This window comes from Cervus elaphus, chromosome 22 (genome assembly GCF_910594005.1).
Source record: "Cervus elaphus chromosome 22, mCerEla1.1, whole genome shotgun sequence".
Lineage (NCBI taxonomy): Eukaryota > Metazoa > Chordata > Mammalia > Artiodactyla > Cervidae > Cervus > Cervus elaphus.
In genome coordinates, this window is record NC_057836.1 from 20,844,953 (window position 1) to 20,865,651 (window position 20,699).

Genomic DNA, 20,699 nt, shown 5'->3' on the forward strand with positions numbered 1-20,699 from the left:
CCTCTATGTGAGCCTTGAAGGTGACCCATATCTCCTGGAGAGCTGAGATGGCTAAAACTTAAATTCAGAATTTCAACCTGCTTCTAGCTGAATCACAATACAAATTGAACTGTCAACCTCAAAGGATGCACACCTTTAAAGTGAGGGCATGAACAGGGCAAGAATGAGATCTAAGTTGGAACCGGGGCATTAGGAAGACCCTGGTGAAGCTGGAGACACGTTTTTATTTTCTTCTTGAAGAACCTCTTTTAGGATTTCTCTTAAGGCAAGTCAAGAAATGAAGAATTCCTTCCGATTTTCTTTGTTTAGGAAAGTCTTTATCTTTCCCTCATTTCTGGAGAACAGCTTTGTCAGGTACAGTATCCTTGACAATTTTTATTTCAACAGTTTGCATGTCATCCCAATCTCTCAAGGCATGCAAAATTTCTTTTGAGAAATCCACCTGTTGTCTTGTGGGGGTTTTCCTTCATGTGATGAGTTATTTTTCTTTTGGTTTCCTTCAAAATTCTTTCTTTGTATTCAACTTTTGGCAATTTATTTATAATGTGTCTTGTTTTTGTTGTTGTTTTTCAGTTGCTAAGTATTCTCTGACTCTTTCGAGACTCCATGGACTGTAGCCCGCCAGGCTCCTCTGTCCATGGGTTTTCCCAGGCAAGAATATAGAAGTGGGTTGCCATTTCCTTCTCCAGGGGATCTTCTCGATCCTGGGGTCCAAACTTGTGTCTCCTGAATTGCAAGCCATCTAGGAATCAAAAGTCCCATAGGCTTTCTTTACTTCTTTTATTTTATTTTTGCTCCTCTGTCTGGATAATTTCAAATGACCTATCTTCCAGTTTACTGATTATTTTCTGCTGTTTGTTTTGTCAGGTGAAATTGAAGTTCTTTATTGATTTCTTCAGATTACTCACTGTATTATTAAATTCTAGAACTTCTGTTTGGGAATTCTTTTTAATGAGTTCTATTTCTCTGTTGAATTTCCTGTTTTTTTTAATGCAGTTTTCCTAATTTTGTTGGTTGTCGATCCGTGTGTTATTGTAGGTCACAAAATTTCTTTGAGAGGATTATTTTTTAATTCTTTATCAGATGGTTCATAGATCTTCATTTCTTTAGGGTCAGTTATTGTAGCTATACTAGTTTCCCTTATTGATGTCATGTTTACCTGATTCTTTATCATCCATTATCCTTGGTATCTGCACACTTGAGCAAGCCATCTTCTCATCCAGACTTTACATGTTTCATTTGGAAAAGATGATCCTACACCAGTCAGCTCAGCTTGGTGTTCTGGATGGGTCAACTGGCAACATTCTTAGTCAGGCAAGGCTTGCCACTGGGGTTTCTATTTGGGCCAGGGAATTCTGTAAATTTGCTTGCCTGCCTGGGCAGGACCTCAATTGAGGACAATAGCATTGCAGCTCAATAACTTAATATCTACATCTGCTAGAGCTGCCCACCAAACTCCTAACCCAGATGGGGCCACAGACTCAGCTCTGCAGGGGGGCAGAAACATTGCCTAGGCTCTTTGCATAATTATTATCATAAGATGGCCTATTGGGTAAGCTATATTGGATAAGCTATACTGTTATCATAAGATGGGCTATGGGGTAAGCCAGATGTTCTGATTAGGCTCCCTTGTTGGCTGGAGCTAGAGGCTATCTTCAGCCACAGACCATCTTTGAATCTGTTTCCAATCCAGTCAGAGCCATAGAACAACAGCTTCTATACTGGTACAGCTTCTTGGCTGGGAACCCACATTGGGAAAGACTGTTGACTGGGCGCCCCTGACAGATGAAGCAAATGGGCAGAGCTGCTCAGTTCAGATGGGCTGTGCTCTATGCTCAGGCATTTACTTCAAACCAGGCTGTAGGGTGGGCTATGCAGACTACCGGATGCTTTGGTCAGGCATTGTTGAGTGGGACTCAAAGCTACTCTTTGCAATATGTAGAGCCACAAACCCAACTTCCTGTTCAAGCAGGGGGACAAATAAGGCTCAAAGAAAGGGTCAGCTGGCCAGCTGGAGACCCAGGTTAGGCAGAATTTTGCACTAATCATCCTGGTCAGACAGGGCCATCAGCTCAGCTCTACTGGCTGGACTGGCTCCCCAGTTGCCACTGTAGGCAGACCAGAGCTTGAACTACACAACTTCCCAGATGCTATGGTTATGTTTCCTGGTTGGGTGGGCCTGGGGGCTGTATTCAACAGTAGGGAGGCTATGCAATCTGAGAGATATTGCAGAACAGGCCTGCACATCTTTTCATTTGTTGTTATTCAGTCACTCAGTCATGTCCGACACTTTGCACCCCAGGGGCTGCAGGACTCCAGGCTTCCCTATGCATCACCAACTCCTGGAGTTCGCTCAACTCATGTCCAGTGAGTCAGTGATGCCATCCAACCATCTCATCCTCTGTCATCCCCTTCTCCTCCTGCCTTCAATCTTTCCCAGAATCAGAATCTTTTCCAATGAGTCAGCTCTTCGCATCAGATGGTCAAAGGACTGGAGTTTCAGCTTCAGCATCAGTCCTTCCAATATCTTTGTTGTTTAGAGGCCCAAACTGGGCAGAACTAAACAGGGAGTTCTCTGGCAGACAGAGCGTCACCTTATATCTGCAAATTACAGTGGTCCCGAACCTTTTTGGCACCAGGGGCCAGTTTCATGAAGACAATTTTTTCATGGACTGGGGTGGAGGGGATGGTTTCAAAATGATTCAAGCACATTGCATTTATTGTGCACTTTATATCTCTTGTTATTACATCAGTTCCACTTCAGGTCATCAGACATTATCCCAGAGTTTGGTGTGTGTGTGTGTGTGTGTGTGTGTATGTGTGTGTGTGTGTGTATGTGTGCTTAGTCACTCAGTTGTGTCCTACTCTTGGTGACCCGATGGACTCTAGCCCACCAGGATCCTTTGTCTATGGGGATTCTCCAGACAAGAACACATGCCCGCCTCCAGGGGATCTTCCCAACCCAGGGATCGAATCCAGGTCTCCTGCATTGCAGGCAGATTCCTTACCATCTGAGCCACCAGGGAAGCCCCTGTACAAATGGACTCAGCTGCTGGCTGGGATCTCCACTCAGGCACCACTGTGAGGAGAAGTATGGTCTGCCGAGATGCAAGTGCTGCTTGCTCCAGCACTAAGCTCCATGTCCTTTCTCTGTTCCAATCTGGTGTCCATGCTGAAGCCCCACAGATTCTTGCATCTTCTTGATGCAAGACCCAGAGGAGTCACCCAGGAAGTGACCCACAATGCTGGGGAGCTGGATATCCACCCGGGGCTCTCTTTTACCTACTGGGAGAAGCTGTAGGTTCAAGAAGACCCTCTGCAGTGCTGACCTGGGGGAGGGACAAGTGGTCAGACTGTGACCATTCTTCTCATCCTTCTATGCAATCCTCCATCTCTGTGAACCAGTGGAGTACTTGAGCCTCTGCCCTGTCTTCTGGGATTTTTGTCTTAATGTGTTGTCTGTAAGCAGCTGCTAATTGGTCTTCTGTGAGAGACTCTGCTTTAAAATATTTGAATTCTACAGGGATAGTTAGAGAGTTTGGGATTGGCATGTACACACTGCTATATTTAAAATGGATAACCAACAGGACCTACTATATAGCACAGGAAACTCTGCTAAATGTTATATGGCAGCCTAAGGGGGAGGGCACTTGGAGGAGAATGGATACATGTAACCTCACATTTGCAGATGATACCACCCTAATGGCACAAAGTGAAGAACTAAAGAGCCTCTTGATCAAAGCGAAAGAGGAGAGTGGAAAAGTTGGCTTAAAACTCAACATTCAGAAAACTAAGATCATGGCATCCGATCCCATCACTTCATGGCAAATAGATGGAAACAATGGAAATGGAAACAATGGAAACAGTGGCTGACTTTATTTTCCTGGGGTCCAAAATCACTGCAGATGATGACTGCAGCCATGAAATTAAAAGACACTTCCTCCTTGGAAGGAGAGTTATGGCCAATCTAGATAGCAGATTAGAAAGCAGGGACATTACTTTGCCAACAAAGGTTTGTCTAGACAAGGCTATGGCTCTTTCAGTAGTCATGTATGGATGTGAGAGTTGGATTGGAAAGACAGTTGAGTGCCGGAGAATTGATGCTTTTGAACTGTGGTGTTGGAGAAGACCTTTAAGTGTCCTTTGGACTGCAAGAAGATCCAACCAGTCTATCCTAAAGAAGATCAGTCCTGGGTGTTCTTTGGAAGGAATGATGTTAAAGCTGAAGCTCCAATACTTTGGCCATCTGATGTGAAGAGCTGACTCATTTGAAAAGACCCTGCTGCTGGGAAAGATTGAGGGCAGGAGGAGAAGAGGATGTCAGAGGATGAGATGGTTGGATGTCATAACTGACTGTATGGAGATGAGTTTGAGTAAACTCCAGATGTTGGTGATGGACAGGGAAGCCTGGCATGCTGCAGTCCATGGGGTCACAAAGAGTTGGACACAACTGAGCGACAGAACTGAACTGAACTGGATACGTGCATATGTGTGGCTGAGTCCCTTTGCTCTCCACCTGAAACTGTCACATTGTTAATTGGCTATACTTCATTATAAAATAAAAAGTTTGAAAAGAAAGAAAAAATATTTGAGTTCTCTACACTAAATTGTCAGCTTGATATATTAGTTTTCAAAGAGACAAGTACTTCAATAAATTTAATGTTAATTAAAATTCAAGTAACTGCTCATTTCAGTACATAGAAACCCTCAACTATTCCAGAAATTAAAAGTTCCCTAAAATAATATAAAGATAAAAGATTATTTTAAGTTTTAGAAGAAAAGACCTCCTTAAGTGAAGCATGAATCCTAAGTGTCATAAAGAAAAATATTGTCTTATATATTATACATATGATAAAAACCATGAAAAACTAAGTTGAAAGGTAATAAAAATATGCTGAGTGAAAATACAAAAAGACATAAGTATTTTCTATAATCAGTAAAGAAAAGAAGGAAGACAAACAAATAGAAAAATAATAAATAAAGAAAATAAAATAGCCACTCATGGAATAATTGACAAATAAGTAACAGAACAGGTGCTCCATCTCACAGGTAATATTGAAAGAGTTAGTTAAAACAATAAAAGAACATCTGTGCCTATTAAAAATTGATAATACAATATATTAGTAAGGGTATGAAGAAAGGCATAATGTATTGTATATGTGGATACTAATTAACAGCTTTTGTAGAAAGTATCTATACTTGAGGATTTAGAAGATGCATACTATTTGACATGGAAGTTTCTCTTCTCTATTTCTACCTTATAGAATATTCAAATCCATTCACGGAGGTGTATATGTAATAAAGTTTCATGTAACATTTTCTACAGCAAAACACTAGCCAAAACTGTCTGGAAAGATACAATCCAAAATGTTATTAGTGTAACTGAAAAGGTAAAAAAATTAGGAGAAAGGATTATGGAATCAGTTTTTATTCAATGTGCTTTTATTTTTTATATTTTTTTTATTTTTCAACTATGAATTCTTACATTAATTGTGAAAATCTTGAATTTTAAAAGTGATAAAGTAGAAGTGCAGAAATGACTCATCCTCTCTGAAAGTACAAATATACTTCTCAGAAAAATAAAAATGGATGTACATAGTCATATCATGTTTCATTTTGATTTCCTGAACATCAGTTAAAAAGTAGCTCAGTGTATAGGCTATTTCTTCACAGTATATATGAGGGATACCATATGTTGCAGGAAAATCCAATCAAAATAGAGGGGAAAAGAAAATCACTAATAGTTTCTGAATTAACTCTTCATCTTTTCATCAAAATTAATTCCACTTGAAATCAAGTCAAAGAAGGTGCTTGTCAACCTCCTCCCCATGCAGATGAAGCTCCGACATTCAAAATAACTACATCAAATTTACAAGTTATCTTACATACGCATTTCACTTAACAAACAGACCAGTGTCAGGAGCACACGATATTTACTTGCATGTTGCAGGTAAAAAGTAGATGCACCAGGATGTCGACTACATCATTTCTCTTCTGCCAGTTTGAGATCAACACTAAGTATAATTCTTCTCACAAATAAAGAAAAACCGCTTGGTGCACACTGAGGCAGCTACTTTGTTTGCTGCAACATATGCACAGTTGTTGTTGTTTATGTTTGAATTCTGCAGATTTCTGTTAAAGAGGGGAAAAAGAAAAATTGAGTCTAATATTCATAAATCATATTTCCAGTAGATATACTACTATAGACAAGGAGGGATTATATGTTTAGCTATCTCTCTGTTTATTCACTTAACAAACATTTCTAAAGTATTATCATAATGCTAAGATTCTGAAATACAGATTCAGAGTAAATCTATTTCTGTCCTCAAGGAATTTACACAAAGAGAGGGAAGGATACATTATTTGGCACAGAGGAGTGGCTTCTAACTCAGATAAGGGGGAAAGAGTTTGCCAGGGAACGCAGTTTTGATGTGGGAAGATTTTAGCTGAGTCTTAAGGAAGACATGCCACTTAGTGCAGAACCCCTACATAGAATGTGATGCATAGTTTATGAGTGATTAAATCAAAGTGTGCACAAATAAATAAATGATATAATTATCTCAAATTAGTGACCCAGAAAAAAACATAATTAAAAAGATGCATGTACCCAATGTTCATTGCAGCATTATTTACAATAAACAAGAGTGGAAATAACCTAAATGTCCATCAACAGAGGAAAGGATAAACAAGATATAGTACATATATACCATAGAATATTACTCAGCTATAAAAAAGAATGACTTGGGTCATTTGTAGAGACGTGAATAGACCTAGAGACTGTCATACAGAATGAAGAAAGTCCGAAAGAAAAAAACACAAATATTGTACATTAACACACATATACAGAATCTGGAAAAATTGGTGAAGGTAGAAATAGAGACACAGATGTAGAGAACAAACATTTGGACACCAAAGGGGAAACGGGGCTGGGTGGGATGAATTGGGAGGTTGGTATTGACATATATACACTCTTCCTACTATGTATAAAATAGGTCACTAATAAGAACTTCCTGTATAGCACAGGGAACCCTCCTCAATGCTCTGTGGTAACCTAAATGGAAAAGAAATCCAAAAAGGAGGGAATTTGTGTTGATGTGAGATTTACGTGTGTATACATAGCTGACTGACTTCTCTGTGCAGTAGAAACTAACACAGCATCGTAAAGCAACTACAGTGGTGGTGGTTTAGTCGCTAAGCCATGTCCAACTCTTCCGACCCCATGAACTGTAGCCCGCCAGGCTCCTCTGTCCATAGGATTTTCCAGGCAAGAATACTGGAGTGGGTTGCCATTTCCTTCTCCAGCAGATCTTCGTGACCCAGAGATCAAACCCTGGTCTCCTGCATTGCAGGCAGATTCTTTACTGACTGAGCTACCAAGCAACCAAAAATAAAATAAATTAATGATTAGGATATAACCAGATGAAGAGTGAAATCCAGGCAAAGGATAAACTATGTGCAACTGTGCAGAAATATAAAAGAGTGTATCTCATGTGATTAACTGCAAATTTGGAACAAATGTTTATTATAGCAAATAAAAAAGCATTTTAAACACTAGTGTAGTGTAAAAAGGACCAAATTCAGAAGTAGGTGACCTGGTCCTCAGCCCATCTCTGTCATTAATAGTTATTAAGACCTTTTAATTTATGTATTAATAGTATCTGTGGAGAAAATATATATATATATATATATATATACATATATATATATATAATCTTAAAGATTATGATAGAAAACTCATCATGAAAAATGAGGAAAAACATAGGACACAGAGTCCAATACAATTCATTTTCAGATTGCTTCTTAATGGTGTATACTATTTGTAATATGAAATGGGCTTTGCTAGACAGTGAAGAAATCTAGATAAACAGTGAAGATATTTGATTTAGATGATGGAAGTAGTCATTGAGGGCTTCCCTGGTGGTCAAACAGTAAAGAATCTGCCTGCCAATGCAGGAGAAATGGGTTCGATACCTGGATGGGGTAGATCCCCTGGGTGGTGGGGGTGGGGTGGGAATGGCAAGCCACTCCAATATTCTTGCGTGGGAAATCCCATGGACAGAGGAGACTGGCGGTCTACAGTCTATGGGATGTCAGAGTCACAACAACCTAGCTACTAAAACAACAACAGCAACTAGTCACTGAAATCCTACATTTCCAGCTACCCTCTATTTATGCCTAGAAAATTCATTAATATCCATATTGATAATTTTTAAATTGCTAAGCAACCATCAAGTATTATGTGTTTTGTGCTGTGGATTAACAAAAGATGAGAAACAATATTCTAGATTGGATGTGAGATGGTAAAAGAAAACAAAATACTATTTAGGAGCATAGAAGGGGAACTAATTTCAAAGCAGGAGATCAAGAATGACTTCAAAGAGAAAACAAATTTTAACTGAAAGTATTACTGGTTGAGGAAACCACATGAATACAAGTACAGAAGCATGGAAGTCAGCAGTGTTTTTTCTAATGCCAAGGATATTTTACAAAATTAAAATTAGTCTTAGAATTGCTCTCGTGGTCAGAAAATCTGGCTTAGTGAAACTTATCTATGCAATTCATTTCCATAGTTAACAAGTAAGCTGAAGCTTTCAAATATTTTGGATACTTACAGTTTATTTTCTAGCAAAGAACCATCTTCCCACTTCCAGGGGCTGACAATTCCTTTTCGAGATAATCCAATCCAAGAAAAATAAGACACCAAAGACTGAATAAATTCCTGTGGAGGAAGAACCCTACATGTAATTTAATCCCTAGTCTCTTTTTTAGCAATAAAAAATGAAAATAACATGAACGCACACTGCCATATTTAAAATGGATAACCAGGAAGGACCTAGAACATGGAACTCAGCTCAATGTCATGTGGCAGCCTGAGTGACAGGGAAGTTTGGGGGAGAGTGCACGTGTAGAGTTATGGCTGAGTCCCTTTGCTGTTCATCTGAAACTGCCACAACATTGTGTGTTAATTGGCTACACCCCGATACAGAGGGAGGTGGGAGGGGGGATCGGGATTGGGAATACATGTAAATTCATGGCTGATTCAAAGAATAAAAAAAATAAAATAAAAAAAAATTAAAAAAAAAGAATGTGAACACAAACAACTATAATTTGATTTTTACCATAACATTTTCTTTACATTTTCAACTAGGGTTGTTTATTGTTGCCTAATCATTCCTTGGGCTGCCCTGGTGGAAGGAAACACAAGAGACGTGGGTTTGATCCCTGCGTTGGGAAGATCCCCTGGAGAAGGGAAGGGCTACCCACTCCAATATGTGCCAAAAGTATCAACATATTAAAAGATCCATTATTATAAAAGGACTTCAAAACAGAGCAACATGAAAAAGAGGGCAACTCCCATGATGGTTTCATGAGAGATGCCTTTTTGTTCAGAAACCTCAGTTTGCTTCCTAGAGCAGACACAGAGCATCGTTACCAGAACTTAATGTTTTTTCTGAGACAGAGCTAAAACTAAGACACTAATTCCCACCAACAAGGATTTCTTTTTATTTACTACAAAGGTTTCTATTTGACTTGAAAAGACAAGTCATTGTCATTTAACAGACACACAATTTTCAGATGTTCTTTAAAAAATTATTAGCAATTTTCTCTTGCGTACAAAAAAATATGGGGAAAATTTCCAACTTCAGAACTCATTACCTGTTCATCCTCATCTTCTATCTTCAACAGATGGGAGCCCTGGTTGGAGCAGAATTTCCGACTCTCTTCGAAGGTTTTAAGTATATCAGAAAAATAGTAGCATTTCTCTTCACAGCAAGACCATTTGTTTTTGTATTCTTCCCTGTAATTTTCTTAAAAAAAAAAAAAAAAGTTTTTAAGTTTGTCTAATTCTTTTCCTGGGAAGATTTGCTCCAGACATCCATCCCAGCTCTACAGGTCTTATTACTTTCCATGAGCTCTGAGGACATCATTGCTAACTCAAAAGGCAAAATAACGTTATCTGTCATTGAGAGGGAAAGGGTACTTTTCTTTTTCTGCAAAGTTTTCTGCAAGATGCCATGGGCACCAGGACAGGAATGCAGAAGTAGGAAATATTTAGGAGCGTAAAAACTGTATTGCTTTTAATATTTAATTTTTGTATCAATACTAACAATGTTTTTCCTCCAGGAACTCTCTGGCTTCATCAAAGTACAGCGATTATTAGTTTGGGCTTCCCCGGTGGGTCAGTGGTAAAGAATTCGCACGCCAATGCAGGAGACAAAAGAGACATGGGGTCGACCCCTGGGTCAAGAAGTTCCCCTGGATGAGGAAATGGCAACCCACTGCAGTATTCTTGCCTGGGAAAACCCATCGACAGAGGAACCTGGTGGGATACAGTCCATGGGGTTGCAAACAGTTGGACACGACTTAGCGACTAAACCACAACAGCAATTATTAGTTTAAATAAAGAAAATAATCCATTTCTCCTTTCTCCAACCCATCAAATTTTGCCATCTGAAAATGCAAGAAAAAAAATATAGTTACTAAAAAAGCATCTTTATTTTCATAGAAGACAAAACCAAAGTAACTAAATTATATTCTAGCAAGAATATTTTAAGCAAAGAGTTGCTGGTGATATGCAAAACAGACAGAAGATTAAAGTCCCACCGGAGTGCTTATCACAACTGGTAGATGGATATAGAAAAGAGTCTTATTGAATTCACTGTTGGCCTGGAGAAACTTCAGGGAAGCTCTCTGAATTTTCAGGTTATCCATGACTTTGAGAGATAGCGTGGGATTGCTTGCAAGGTGAATTTTACCTATACAAACAAGTCAGGAGTTGGGATATGTTTCAAGGGACTTGACTTAGCAAAGTGATACATAGGACAGTTGTTGCTATTTGGTCCCTTAAGCTTTACCCGACTGTTTTTGCAACCCCATGCAACCCCAATAAGCCTGTCAGGCTCCTGGGTCCATGGGATTTCCCAGGCAAGAATACTGGAATGGGTGACCATTTCCTTCTCCAGATCTTCCTGACCAAACAATCAAACATGCATCTCCCGCATTAGCAGGCAGATTCTTTACTGCTGAGCCACCTGGGAAGTGCCATAAGACAGTATCATTTCACAAAGGATTAGGGGAAAATACTGTCTTATAAAGAAGTAGGAAACTACTAAGCAATTATACTATATCTTATGCATAACATATAAATTAAATGTACTGAAAGATTTCCTTTGCTGATTGATATGACTCTGAAAGAAACTCAAAAATTATTTTACTTCTTATTTGCAAAGTCAGTTAACTGACAGACCAATAAACAGAAACTACTAAATTTTGATTCTCTCCAGTTCAAAAATGCAAGCAGACCATGTGGCAAGAAATTGTATCTTCTTGAATGAAAAATACCTCTACCATACTTCACTTTTGTAGATCATGACTTTAATAATACAATGGAGATTGCCTGGCAATAACTCATTATACCAACTTTTAATTATGAGTTCTTGTACGTTACTACATACCTGAGTTTAACCGATCCTTTGAAAAGCATTTATTTTTCATAGGAGTCCTGGATTTCTCATGTTCCTGTGTGCCATTATCCAACAAGTTCTGATCATATTCCTGAGTGCCATTATCCAACATGTTCTGATAATTAAAAGAATTTTGAAAATCTGAAAATCATCAGCAGAAGACACTTAGTTTAACAGGTAAAATATAAACTTGTTACACTAAAATTTTCATTTTCAAAATGAAGAAAATATATATAATATTTAAAATCAGAAAAAAATTAAAAATCTTCTCCCATAATTTCAATTTTGTTTCTCATATTTTAGAAACTCTATGAGAGAGTGAAATCATCAAATGTCAAGATAGTTCATTCTTGACTTTAGTCCCCTTCTCAAGACTAAACAGCAATCTGAAAAGGCTGTGTTGTTGTTTAGTCACTCAGTTGTGTCTGACTCTTTGTGACCCCATGAGCCTGCCAGGCTCCTCTGTCCACGGGATTCTTCAGGCAAGAATACTGGAGAGGGTTGCCATTTCCTCCTCCAGGGGATCTTCCTGACCCAAGGATCGAACCCATGTCTCTTTTGTCTCCTGCATTGACAGGCAGGTTCTTTGACACAAGTGCCACCTGGGAAGCCATGCAAATATCACCTGAAACTAACACAATATTGGATGTCAGTTATATTCCACATAAACAACTATTAAAAACTAAAGATTAAATTTAATCTTAAAAAGAATTTCTTCTTTGGACTCATGAATATTATTTTCTCAAGTCCTGAGAAACATCTGGAAATAAGAATGTTTCTGATGTCAGAGTTTGATTATCTCATTCGATTTACCCTTGGCTCTGCTTTTAGGAAAAGACAAAATGTTTAGATAAAATTTAACATAAAGAATGAAGTTTCTCAACCCAATCAAAACATGGGAAAAAGACCTAAACAGACATTTCTCCAAAGAAGACATACAGATGGCTAACAAACACATGAAAAGATGCTCAACATCACTCATTATCAAAGAAATGCAAATCAAACCCACAATGAAATATCACCTCACACTGGTCAGAATGGCTGCCATCAAAAAGTCTACAAACAATAAATGCTGGAGAAGGTGTGGAGGAAAGGGAACCCTCTGGCACTGTTGGTGGGAATGTAAATTGATACAACCACTATGGAAGATGGTATGGAGATTCCTTAAAAAAATGAGGAATAAAAACACCGTAAAACCCAGCAATCCCACTCCTAGGCATATACCCTAAGGAAATCAAAATTGAAAAAGACACATGTATCCCATTGCTCATTGCAGCACTATTTACAATAACTAGAACATGGAAGTAACCTAGATGTGTATCAACAGATGAATGGATAAAGGAGTTTTGGTATATATACACAGTGAAATATTACTCAGCCATAAAAAGGAATGGGTTTGAGTCAGTTCTGAGGTGGATGAATCTAGAACTTATTACACAGAGTGAAGTACATCAGAAAGAGAGAGATATATATCATATTATCATATTCTAACACACCTGTACAGAATCTAGAAAAATGGTACTGAAGAATTTACTTACAGGGTAACAGTGGAGAAACAGACATAGAGAATAGACTTATGGACATGAGGAGAGGGGTGAGATGTATGGAAAGAGTAACATGGAAACTTACATTACCTATGTAAAAAAGATAGCCAATGGGAATTTGCTGAATGGCTAAGAAACTCAAACAGGGCCTCTGTATCAAGCTGGGGCAGGGGCGGGAGGGCGGGGGTGAGGGATTTGGGAGGGAGGTTCAAAACGGAGGGGACGTTTGTATTATACCTATGGCTGATTCATGTTGAGGTTTGACAGAAAACAACAAAATTCTGTAAAGCAATTATACTCCAATTAAAAAATAAATAAATAAAAAGGGAATGAAGTTTTTGTAGAATACTTACACTTAGAAGCAAAAAATGCTGATATTCCCAAAAGGATGACACATATAATTCCTAGTGTTATTGCCACAATACATCCAGAAGATGCTGCTTGGAATGCTGTCAAAAGAATGTGTAAAGTGAAGATAAAGTGTCGCAAGGCTACAATCTAGTTAATATCATCTGAGCTTTTGTCTCACAAAAGCATACAGGTTAAGAATGAATTAGCACTGTCATGAAATAGCTATTGTAACCCACTCAGTTCACAGGGGTATCATTTCACTTATTAAAAAAAAAAAAAAGCTTACCATCTATTAGAAGTATTTGCCTCTGTTTTTAAATCATTGGTGCTCCCAATTTAAACATTATTTGGAGATGTAAGGGAAATGAGGGGAAGGGATGTAATTTTTCCATTTCTTTCCAAAGTGACATTTACTTTTTTAAAATCACCAATCCATTCATTCTTATCTTACAATATGCATGATATTTCCCTTATTTGGAACTGTGCGTGTGTGTTCAGTCATGTCTTTGTGACCCCATGAACTGTAGTCCTCCAGGCTCCTCTGTCCATGGAATATTCCAGGCAAGAATACTGCAGTAGGTTTCCATTTCCTACTTGCTCTTAAGTCTTATTACTTCTAGGGTAGAAAAGAAAAATACCAATAATAACAATATTGATTTTAAAATTTAGATGACTACTGGATCCCTTCCTAGTTGGTATTCAGAGGAGGCATGTCGTAAGAGAGTGTCTCTGAGTCAATAAACATAGAACTAAGAAATACTAATTACTATAGTCAATTAAGACCTAGTCAAGATTCAACTGAAAGACTAAGGGAAGAAATCACTTGCATTTCTATATACTAACAATGAAAAATCAGAAAGAACAACTAAGGAATCAATCCAATTCACCATTGCAACAAAAAGATTTAAATATCTAGGAATAAACTTACCTAAGGAGATGAAAGAACTGTACACAGAAAATTATAAGACACTGATAAAAAAAAAAATCAAAGATGACATAAACAGATGGAGAGATATTCCATATTCCTGGGTAAGAAGAATCAATATTGTGAAAATGACCATACTACCAAATACAATCTACAGATTCAATGCAATCTCTATCAAATTACCAATGGCATTTTTCACAGAACTAGAACAAAAAATTTCACAATTCATATGGAAACACAAAAGATGCCAAACAGCCAAAGCAATCTTGAGAAAGAAGAATGGAGCTGGAGGAATCAAGCTTCCTGACTTCAGGTTATACTATAAAGCTATAGTCATCAAGACACTATGGTAATGGCACAAAAACAGAAATATAGACCAATGGAACAAGATAGAAAACTCAGAAATAAACCCATACATCTATGGGTACCTTATTTTTGACAAAAGAGGCAAGAATATGCACTGGGGAAAAGACAGCCTCTTCAATAAATGGTGCTGGGAAAAATGGACAGCTACAAGCAAAAGAATGAAATTAGAACACTTCCTAACACCATACAGAAAGATAAACTCAAAATGGATTAAAGACCTAAATGTAAGACCAGAAACTATAAAACTATAAAACATAAGCAGAACACTTGATGACATAAATCAAAGCAAGATCCTCTATGATTTACCTCCTACAGTAACAGAAATAAAAATAAAAGTAAACAAGAGGGACCTGATTCAACTTAAAAGCTTTTGCACAGCAAAGGAAACTATAAGCAAGGTGAAAAGAAAGCCCTCAGAATGGGAGACAATAATAGAAAATGAAATAACTGACAAAAGATTAATTTCCAAAATATACAAGTAACTCATACAACTCAATACCAGAAAAACAAACAATCCAATCAAAAAGTGGGAAGATCACCTAAACAGACATTTCTCCAAAGAAGACATACAGATGGCTAACAAACATGAAAAGATGCTCAACTTTGCTCATTATTAGAGAAGTGAAAATCAAACTACAATGAGATATCACCTCACACCAGTCAGAATGGCCCTCATCAAAAAGTCTACAAACAGTAAGTGCTGAAGAGGGTGTGGAGAAGAGAGAACACTCTTGCGCAGTTGATGGGAATGTTAAATTGATACAGCCACTATGGAAGACTGTATGGAAATTCCTTAATAAACTAGGAATAAAACCACCATATGAATCGGCAATCCCACTCCTAAGCATATACCCTGAGGAAACCAAAATTGAAAGAGACACATGTTTATTGCAGTGCTATTTACAGTAGTTAGAACATGGAAGCAACCTAGATGCACATCAACAGATGAAAGGATAAAGAAGTGGAGGTATATATACACAATGGAATATTAATCAGCCATAAAAAGGAATGCATTTGAGACAGTTCTAATGAGGTGGATGAACCTAGAACCTATAATACATACTGAAGTGAGTCAGAAAGAAAAAGATAAATACCATATTCTAACACATATATGTGGAATCTAGAAAAATGGTACTGAAAGAATTTATTTACAGGGAAACAGTGGAGATACATAGGGAATAGACTTATGGATATGGGGAGAGGGGAGGATAGGGTGAAATGTATGGAAAGAGTAACATGGAAATTTATATTACTATTTATAAAATAGATAGCCAATGGGAATTTGCTCTATGGCTCAGAAAACTGAAACAGGGGCTCTGTATCAACCTAGAGGGGTGGGATGGGGAGGCAGATCGGAGGGAGGTTCAAAAGGGAGGGGATATATGTATACCTATGGCTGATTTACTTTGAGGTTTGACAGAGAACAGCAAAATTCTGTAAAGCAATTATCCTTCAATAAAAAAATAAATTAATTTTTTAAAAAAGAGGCTAAGGGAAGGACTCCCTGGTGGTCCAGTGGTTAAGACTTCGCCTTCCAATACAGGGGCTGCAGGTTTGATCCCTAGTCAGGGAGCTAAGATCCCACATGCTTCACAGCCAAACAACCAGAACATAAAACAGAAGCAATATTGTAACAAATTCAATAAAAGACTTTAAAAGGGGTACACTTCCAAAAAAAACAAAAAATCTTCAAAAAGAAAAACAGGCTAAAGGAGAAATTCCAGACTATGGCAATGGAGAAGGGAAGAAATAGCAAACACACTATAAGTCCTAGAAAGTCCTCTGAAGAAAAAAGCAGGTAGAAATTTGAAGGCAACCCTGATCTTATGTCCTGCTTTCATTTTGCTTAGGCAAGTCACAGTCACATCTAGTCTGAACTATCACAGAAGTCCTCTGACTGGTCTTCCTTTAGCACAGTGACTCAAAGTAGACACATACTACTGAAAAATATTTTTAATTAGTTGAGTGAATCACTCAGGGACAAACTGAGAAATTGATTATGTGGAAATTGTCCTGGTAGAAATTTCTTCTTTTCCATACCTCAAGAAGAAAATTGTGTAGTTTGGGGAAGAAAGTATTATTTGGAGTATTCTTTACATATAATTGCATATTTAATTAGTAATAACTCTCAAAAATTGAAAGATTATCATGTGGTAATGGCTCTTATAATCTCATTTAGTCCCAACAATCACTCTAAGATTGTTACTATTCTTATCTTACAGATGAGGAAACTGAGGTGTAGATACTCGTAATTAGGTAACTGGCCAACTGTTAGGTCAGTTACAAATTGGCACTTGCTGGCATCTACCTCTGCAAGGAATAAATCATGTAGAGCTGCAGCTGCTGACTTTCAACACTCCCTGAAAGGAGTTCAGGGTGGAGAGCAAAAATGAGGCAACCCTGTACTCTGGTGTGGAGGGGGCGGGGGATGGGGAGGGAAAACTGGCAAAACAGGTCTTCAGATAGTCAGGTATTTTTAGAAGCTGATTTTATAAGCCCAATTCTTCTAGCTCCTCCTATGTAGAAAAGCACTAAAATCCTTCATGGTGATGACTGTTCCTCATGAGATTAGCAGAAATCTTCTGGGAAAATATGTGCCTGATTGCATGTACTCTCCCTTCACAAAAATCATATATATACTGACCTTCCTTCTGTCTCTTTGGAGAAATTTCTGAGTTATCTGAGGTGCTGTCTCCTGGGCTACTGTCCTCATTTTGCCTCAAATAAAACTTAACTTGTAACTCTCACATTGTTTGTTTTTTAAGTCTACCATTACATTGCTAATTATTGATGGAATATACTACAACCCAGTTCTGACTACAAAATGCATTGAGCTTTGCCCCCAACTTCTTGTGATGATAGCTTGAAGTGAGGTGCTATTTTAGAGGAAAACAGGTATTTTTCTAAGAGAAATAATCTCAAGTTTAGTTTAGAATACCTACCTGTTGGATCCCTGAAAGTCAGAAAAACCCTGAGCTTTCTGCAAGAAATAAGCTATTCTCTCTTCCACACTGCCCTCAAAATCTCCAATGAGGTCATCCAGATAATTACTTCTACACTGCATAGTTTGAATAAATAGGATTAAAGAGCATTTTTTCTCATAGAAGACACATTAAAATTTAGGTACAATAATAGTTCTGGTGTTCTCTATGGTCTCCTAGAAGATAATGAAAAATTCCCAATGGTCTAACATTCAGAGCATGATGGAAATTTAAAATCTCACACATACCTTTATTTCTGTCATGTTCAGGAATTCTTTGTATTTGTTGAGTTGTTTGGATCTGAGGCTGAGAATGAAATCCTGCATTCCTGTAAGGCCTTTTTAACCTGTTATTCTGTGTTGCTTTATAGAAGAAAATGTCCTCAGCATTAATTAGCATATTGAGACAATTGCAGGAATAATCATTATCCCAGAGAAAAAAATACAGAGACCAGGGTGAGATGTGTTGTATCAAGAAACATTGTTCCTCAGACAATCAGGAGCAGATTGCACCTCCACATCCCCACCAACCCTCAGGATTGCTTACCCAGATTTTAGAATCTGGCAACATCTCTGGTTAAGATAAAAAGAGATTCAGCATGCATTTTAGAGCATGGGTTCCAGAACCAAGATTTCCAGGTTTAACCCTGGTTCTATTACTTATTTATGGAACTTAGGTTAGGCAACTTATTTAAATTCTTTATGACTTTTTTTTAATAAAATGAAGATAATGACAGGCTGTAAGTCATTAAATAGCTATGAGAACTTAGTGGATTAATATGTATAATGTGCTGAGGACCTTGCGTGTAGTAAGTTTCTATTAAATAGAGGAGGAATAAAGGGCTATAATGAGAATTCCAAGATGACTGTAACTATGCTTTGCCCAGAAAATTTCTGAGACCTAGTACTGCTCCAAAAATATATAATCAGCAGTTCCACATCTCAGTAAGCACTTAACCTTTACTTTTAAATAAAACACAACTAATTGTATTTGTTTTTGCTTTTAATTTTTTACTGTCCTCTTGTTTCATTCTCCAAAGTCCAGGGCATTCCTCCAGTTGACCACATCAAGAAAGGAAATATTCTAGCATTGTTAATTTATACTTAGTTAAGTTCTTCGAATTTTTTAAGTGTAAAAGGGCCCCAAAACCATGACATTCTTTTCAAAATAACTTGAAATATTTATATATTTAGTGACATCATTGAAGGACACTTTTAAATGACTATGTGTATAAATCTCCAGTCACAATATCACTATACATACAGTGTAGAAGCTCTACACTAGTCCAAAGGTAATAATGCAGAAATTGTATTGAGATCACATTTTAAGTAAAGAAAAAAAAAAATCCAGTCTCTAGACTGAATACAGAACTATTTCTAATCAAGCAAAGGGAAAAAAAGTGCAAAAGAAAAATATGCCAAAGTAACAAAGGTGATTTACCTCAGATATTGGAAGTGACAGTAGTTTTTTTCTAAAATGGGAATATATCTGTTTCCAAGTAGAAAAATACATGGCAAATTAAGATTAAAATATTTGTGTTTAAAAATAAATGGTATATGTTAATAAAGGATATATGTAAATGAGTTCAATTTAAGATACTAGGAGAAAATAAACGATAAGCAAAATTTCATTCAATAGAAAGTAAATAAACATAAAACAGGATCTACACATTTGAAACTGGTTCTTTTAAAAGAGTAATGAAATTCCTGACTACATGGATAAAAAGAAAGAAGGTAGGAATTAATCATATAAGGAATGGAGAAAAGACCAAAAATAGAAGAGAATTCAAAGATAAAAGCCTTATTCTTTTAAGCAAATATTTATGAGCACACAATGTGGTCCAGCTACTCTTCTAAGCATCAGAAATAAAGCATGTTTAAAAAAAAAAAATCCCTATTCTTATGGAACTAATATTACCAACATGGGGTGGGGGGGCATGAAGGAAAGGTGGGTAATAATTGAATAAGTTTTTAAAAATTATAGTTTAGTAGAAAATGGTAAGAAATAACTCAGGAAAGAAAGATACAGAGTGCTGAAGGGTTACAATTTATTTGAAAATTTAGATGAAATGAGCATATTCAATGAAACATTTAATTTACCAAAACTTATTCCTGAAGAAAAATTCTTTACGTTTAACAGATACTAGGATACAGCAGATGTTTACAGACTGGTGTATTTTCAGGTTGGTTGAGCTTGTGCCATGCTGGTTGTGAATATTTTGAATCTCATACCTGCCCATAGCCATTAATGAAAATGAGTCTAAAATATTCTCACAAAGAAAGCAATAGTTTCATACTGTTTTAAAAGCAAGTCCTAAAAGTTAAAAGAACAAATTATCCTAATATTACATAAATTCTTATAAACAATAAAAACACAAAAGTAGCATGAAGTCAGAGTGAGAGACAATCCACCATTTATTTTGTGAAGCTAGGAAGTCCTGCATCTGAGATAAGAGGAGAAAGGATATTCCTCCTTACCTTTCCTGTTATCACTCACAGTTTTCTTGATGTCACTTCCGAGTTGTTTTTGTGTTTGTGTGTGCAATCTTTTTTCTTTAGTTTTTTTTTTTTTTTTTTTTTTTGGCAGTGTTTGGTCTTCATTGCTGCATGGGCTTCTCTCTAGCTGCAGCGAGCATGGGCTACTCTCTAGTTGCGGCGCACAGGCTTCTCATTGCAGTGGTTCCTCTTGTAGAGCAGGGGCTCTAGGTACACGGGCTTCAGTAGCTGTGGCTCGTGGGCTTGAGAGCACAGGCTCAGTAGCTGTGATGCACCGCCTTAGTTGCTACGTGGGATCTTCCCACATCAAGGATCAAAACTGTGTCTCCTCCATTGGCAGGCAGATTCTTCACTGCTGAGCCACCAGGGAAGCCCTGTGTGTGTAATCCTCAATTGATTTGTATTCAGTATCTGTCTTTGGCCCCTTCTCTTCACCTGCATAATTTTTTTTAAATTTTTATTTTATATTGGAGTATAGTTGATTAATAAAAGTGTTAGTTTCAAGCATACAGCAAAGTGACTCAGTTATGCATGTACATGTATCTATTCTTTCTTAGATTCCTTCCCCATTT

General features: G+C 37.4%; 1 protein-coding gene across 2 annotated transcripts in view; it reads right to left on the reverse strand.

Moving 5' to 3' along the window:
* Positions 1-5,426: 5,426 nt before the first annotated feature.
* The window catches only part of LOC122680460 (C-type lectin domain family 7 member A-like), a 46,776-nt gene continuing 31,503 nt past the window's right edge, over positions 5,427-20,699 (reverse strand). The window contains exons 4-9 of one of the 2 annotated variants that reach the window (XM_043881837.1): positions 17,881-17,994; positions 13,363-13,458; positions 11,457-11,606; positions 9,658-9,809; positions 8,613-8,719; positions 5,427-6,132 (exon numbers count right to left, since the gene is read on the reverse strand). In XM_043881837.1, coding sequence (XP_043737772.1) covers positions 6,015-6,132; positions 8,613-8,719; positions 9,658-9,809; positions 11,457-11,606; positions 13,363-13,458; positions 17,881-17,994 — 737 coding nt within the window. In that variant the 3' untranslated portion in view covers positions 5,427-6,014. The remainder of the gene's footprint in view (positions 6,133-8,612; positions 8,720-9,657; positions 9,810-11,456; positions 11,607-13,362; positions 13,459-17,880; positions 17,995-20,699) is intronic. The other variant, XM_043881838.1, reaches the window with a different exon arrangement.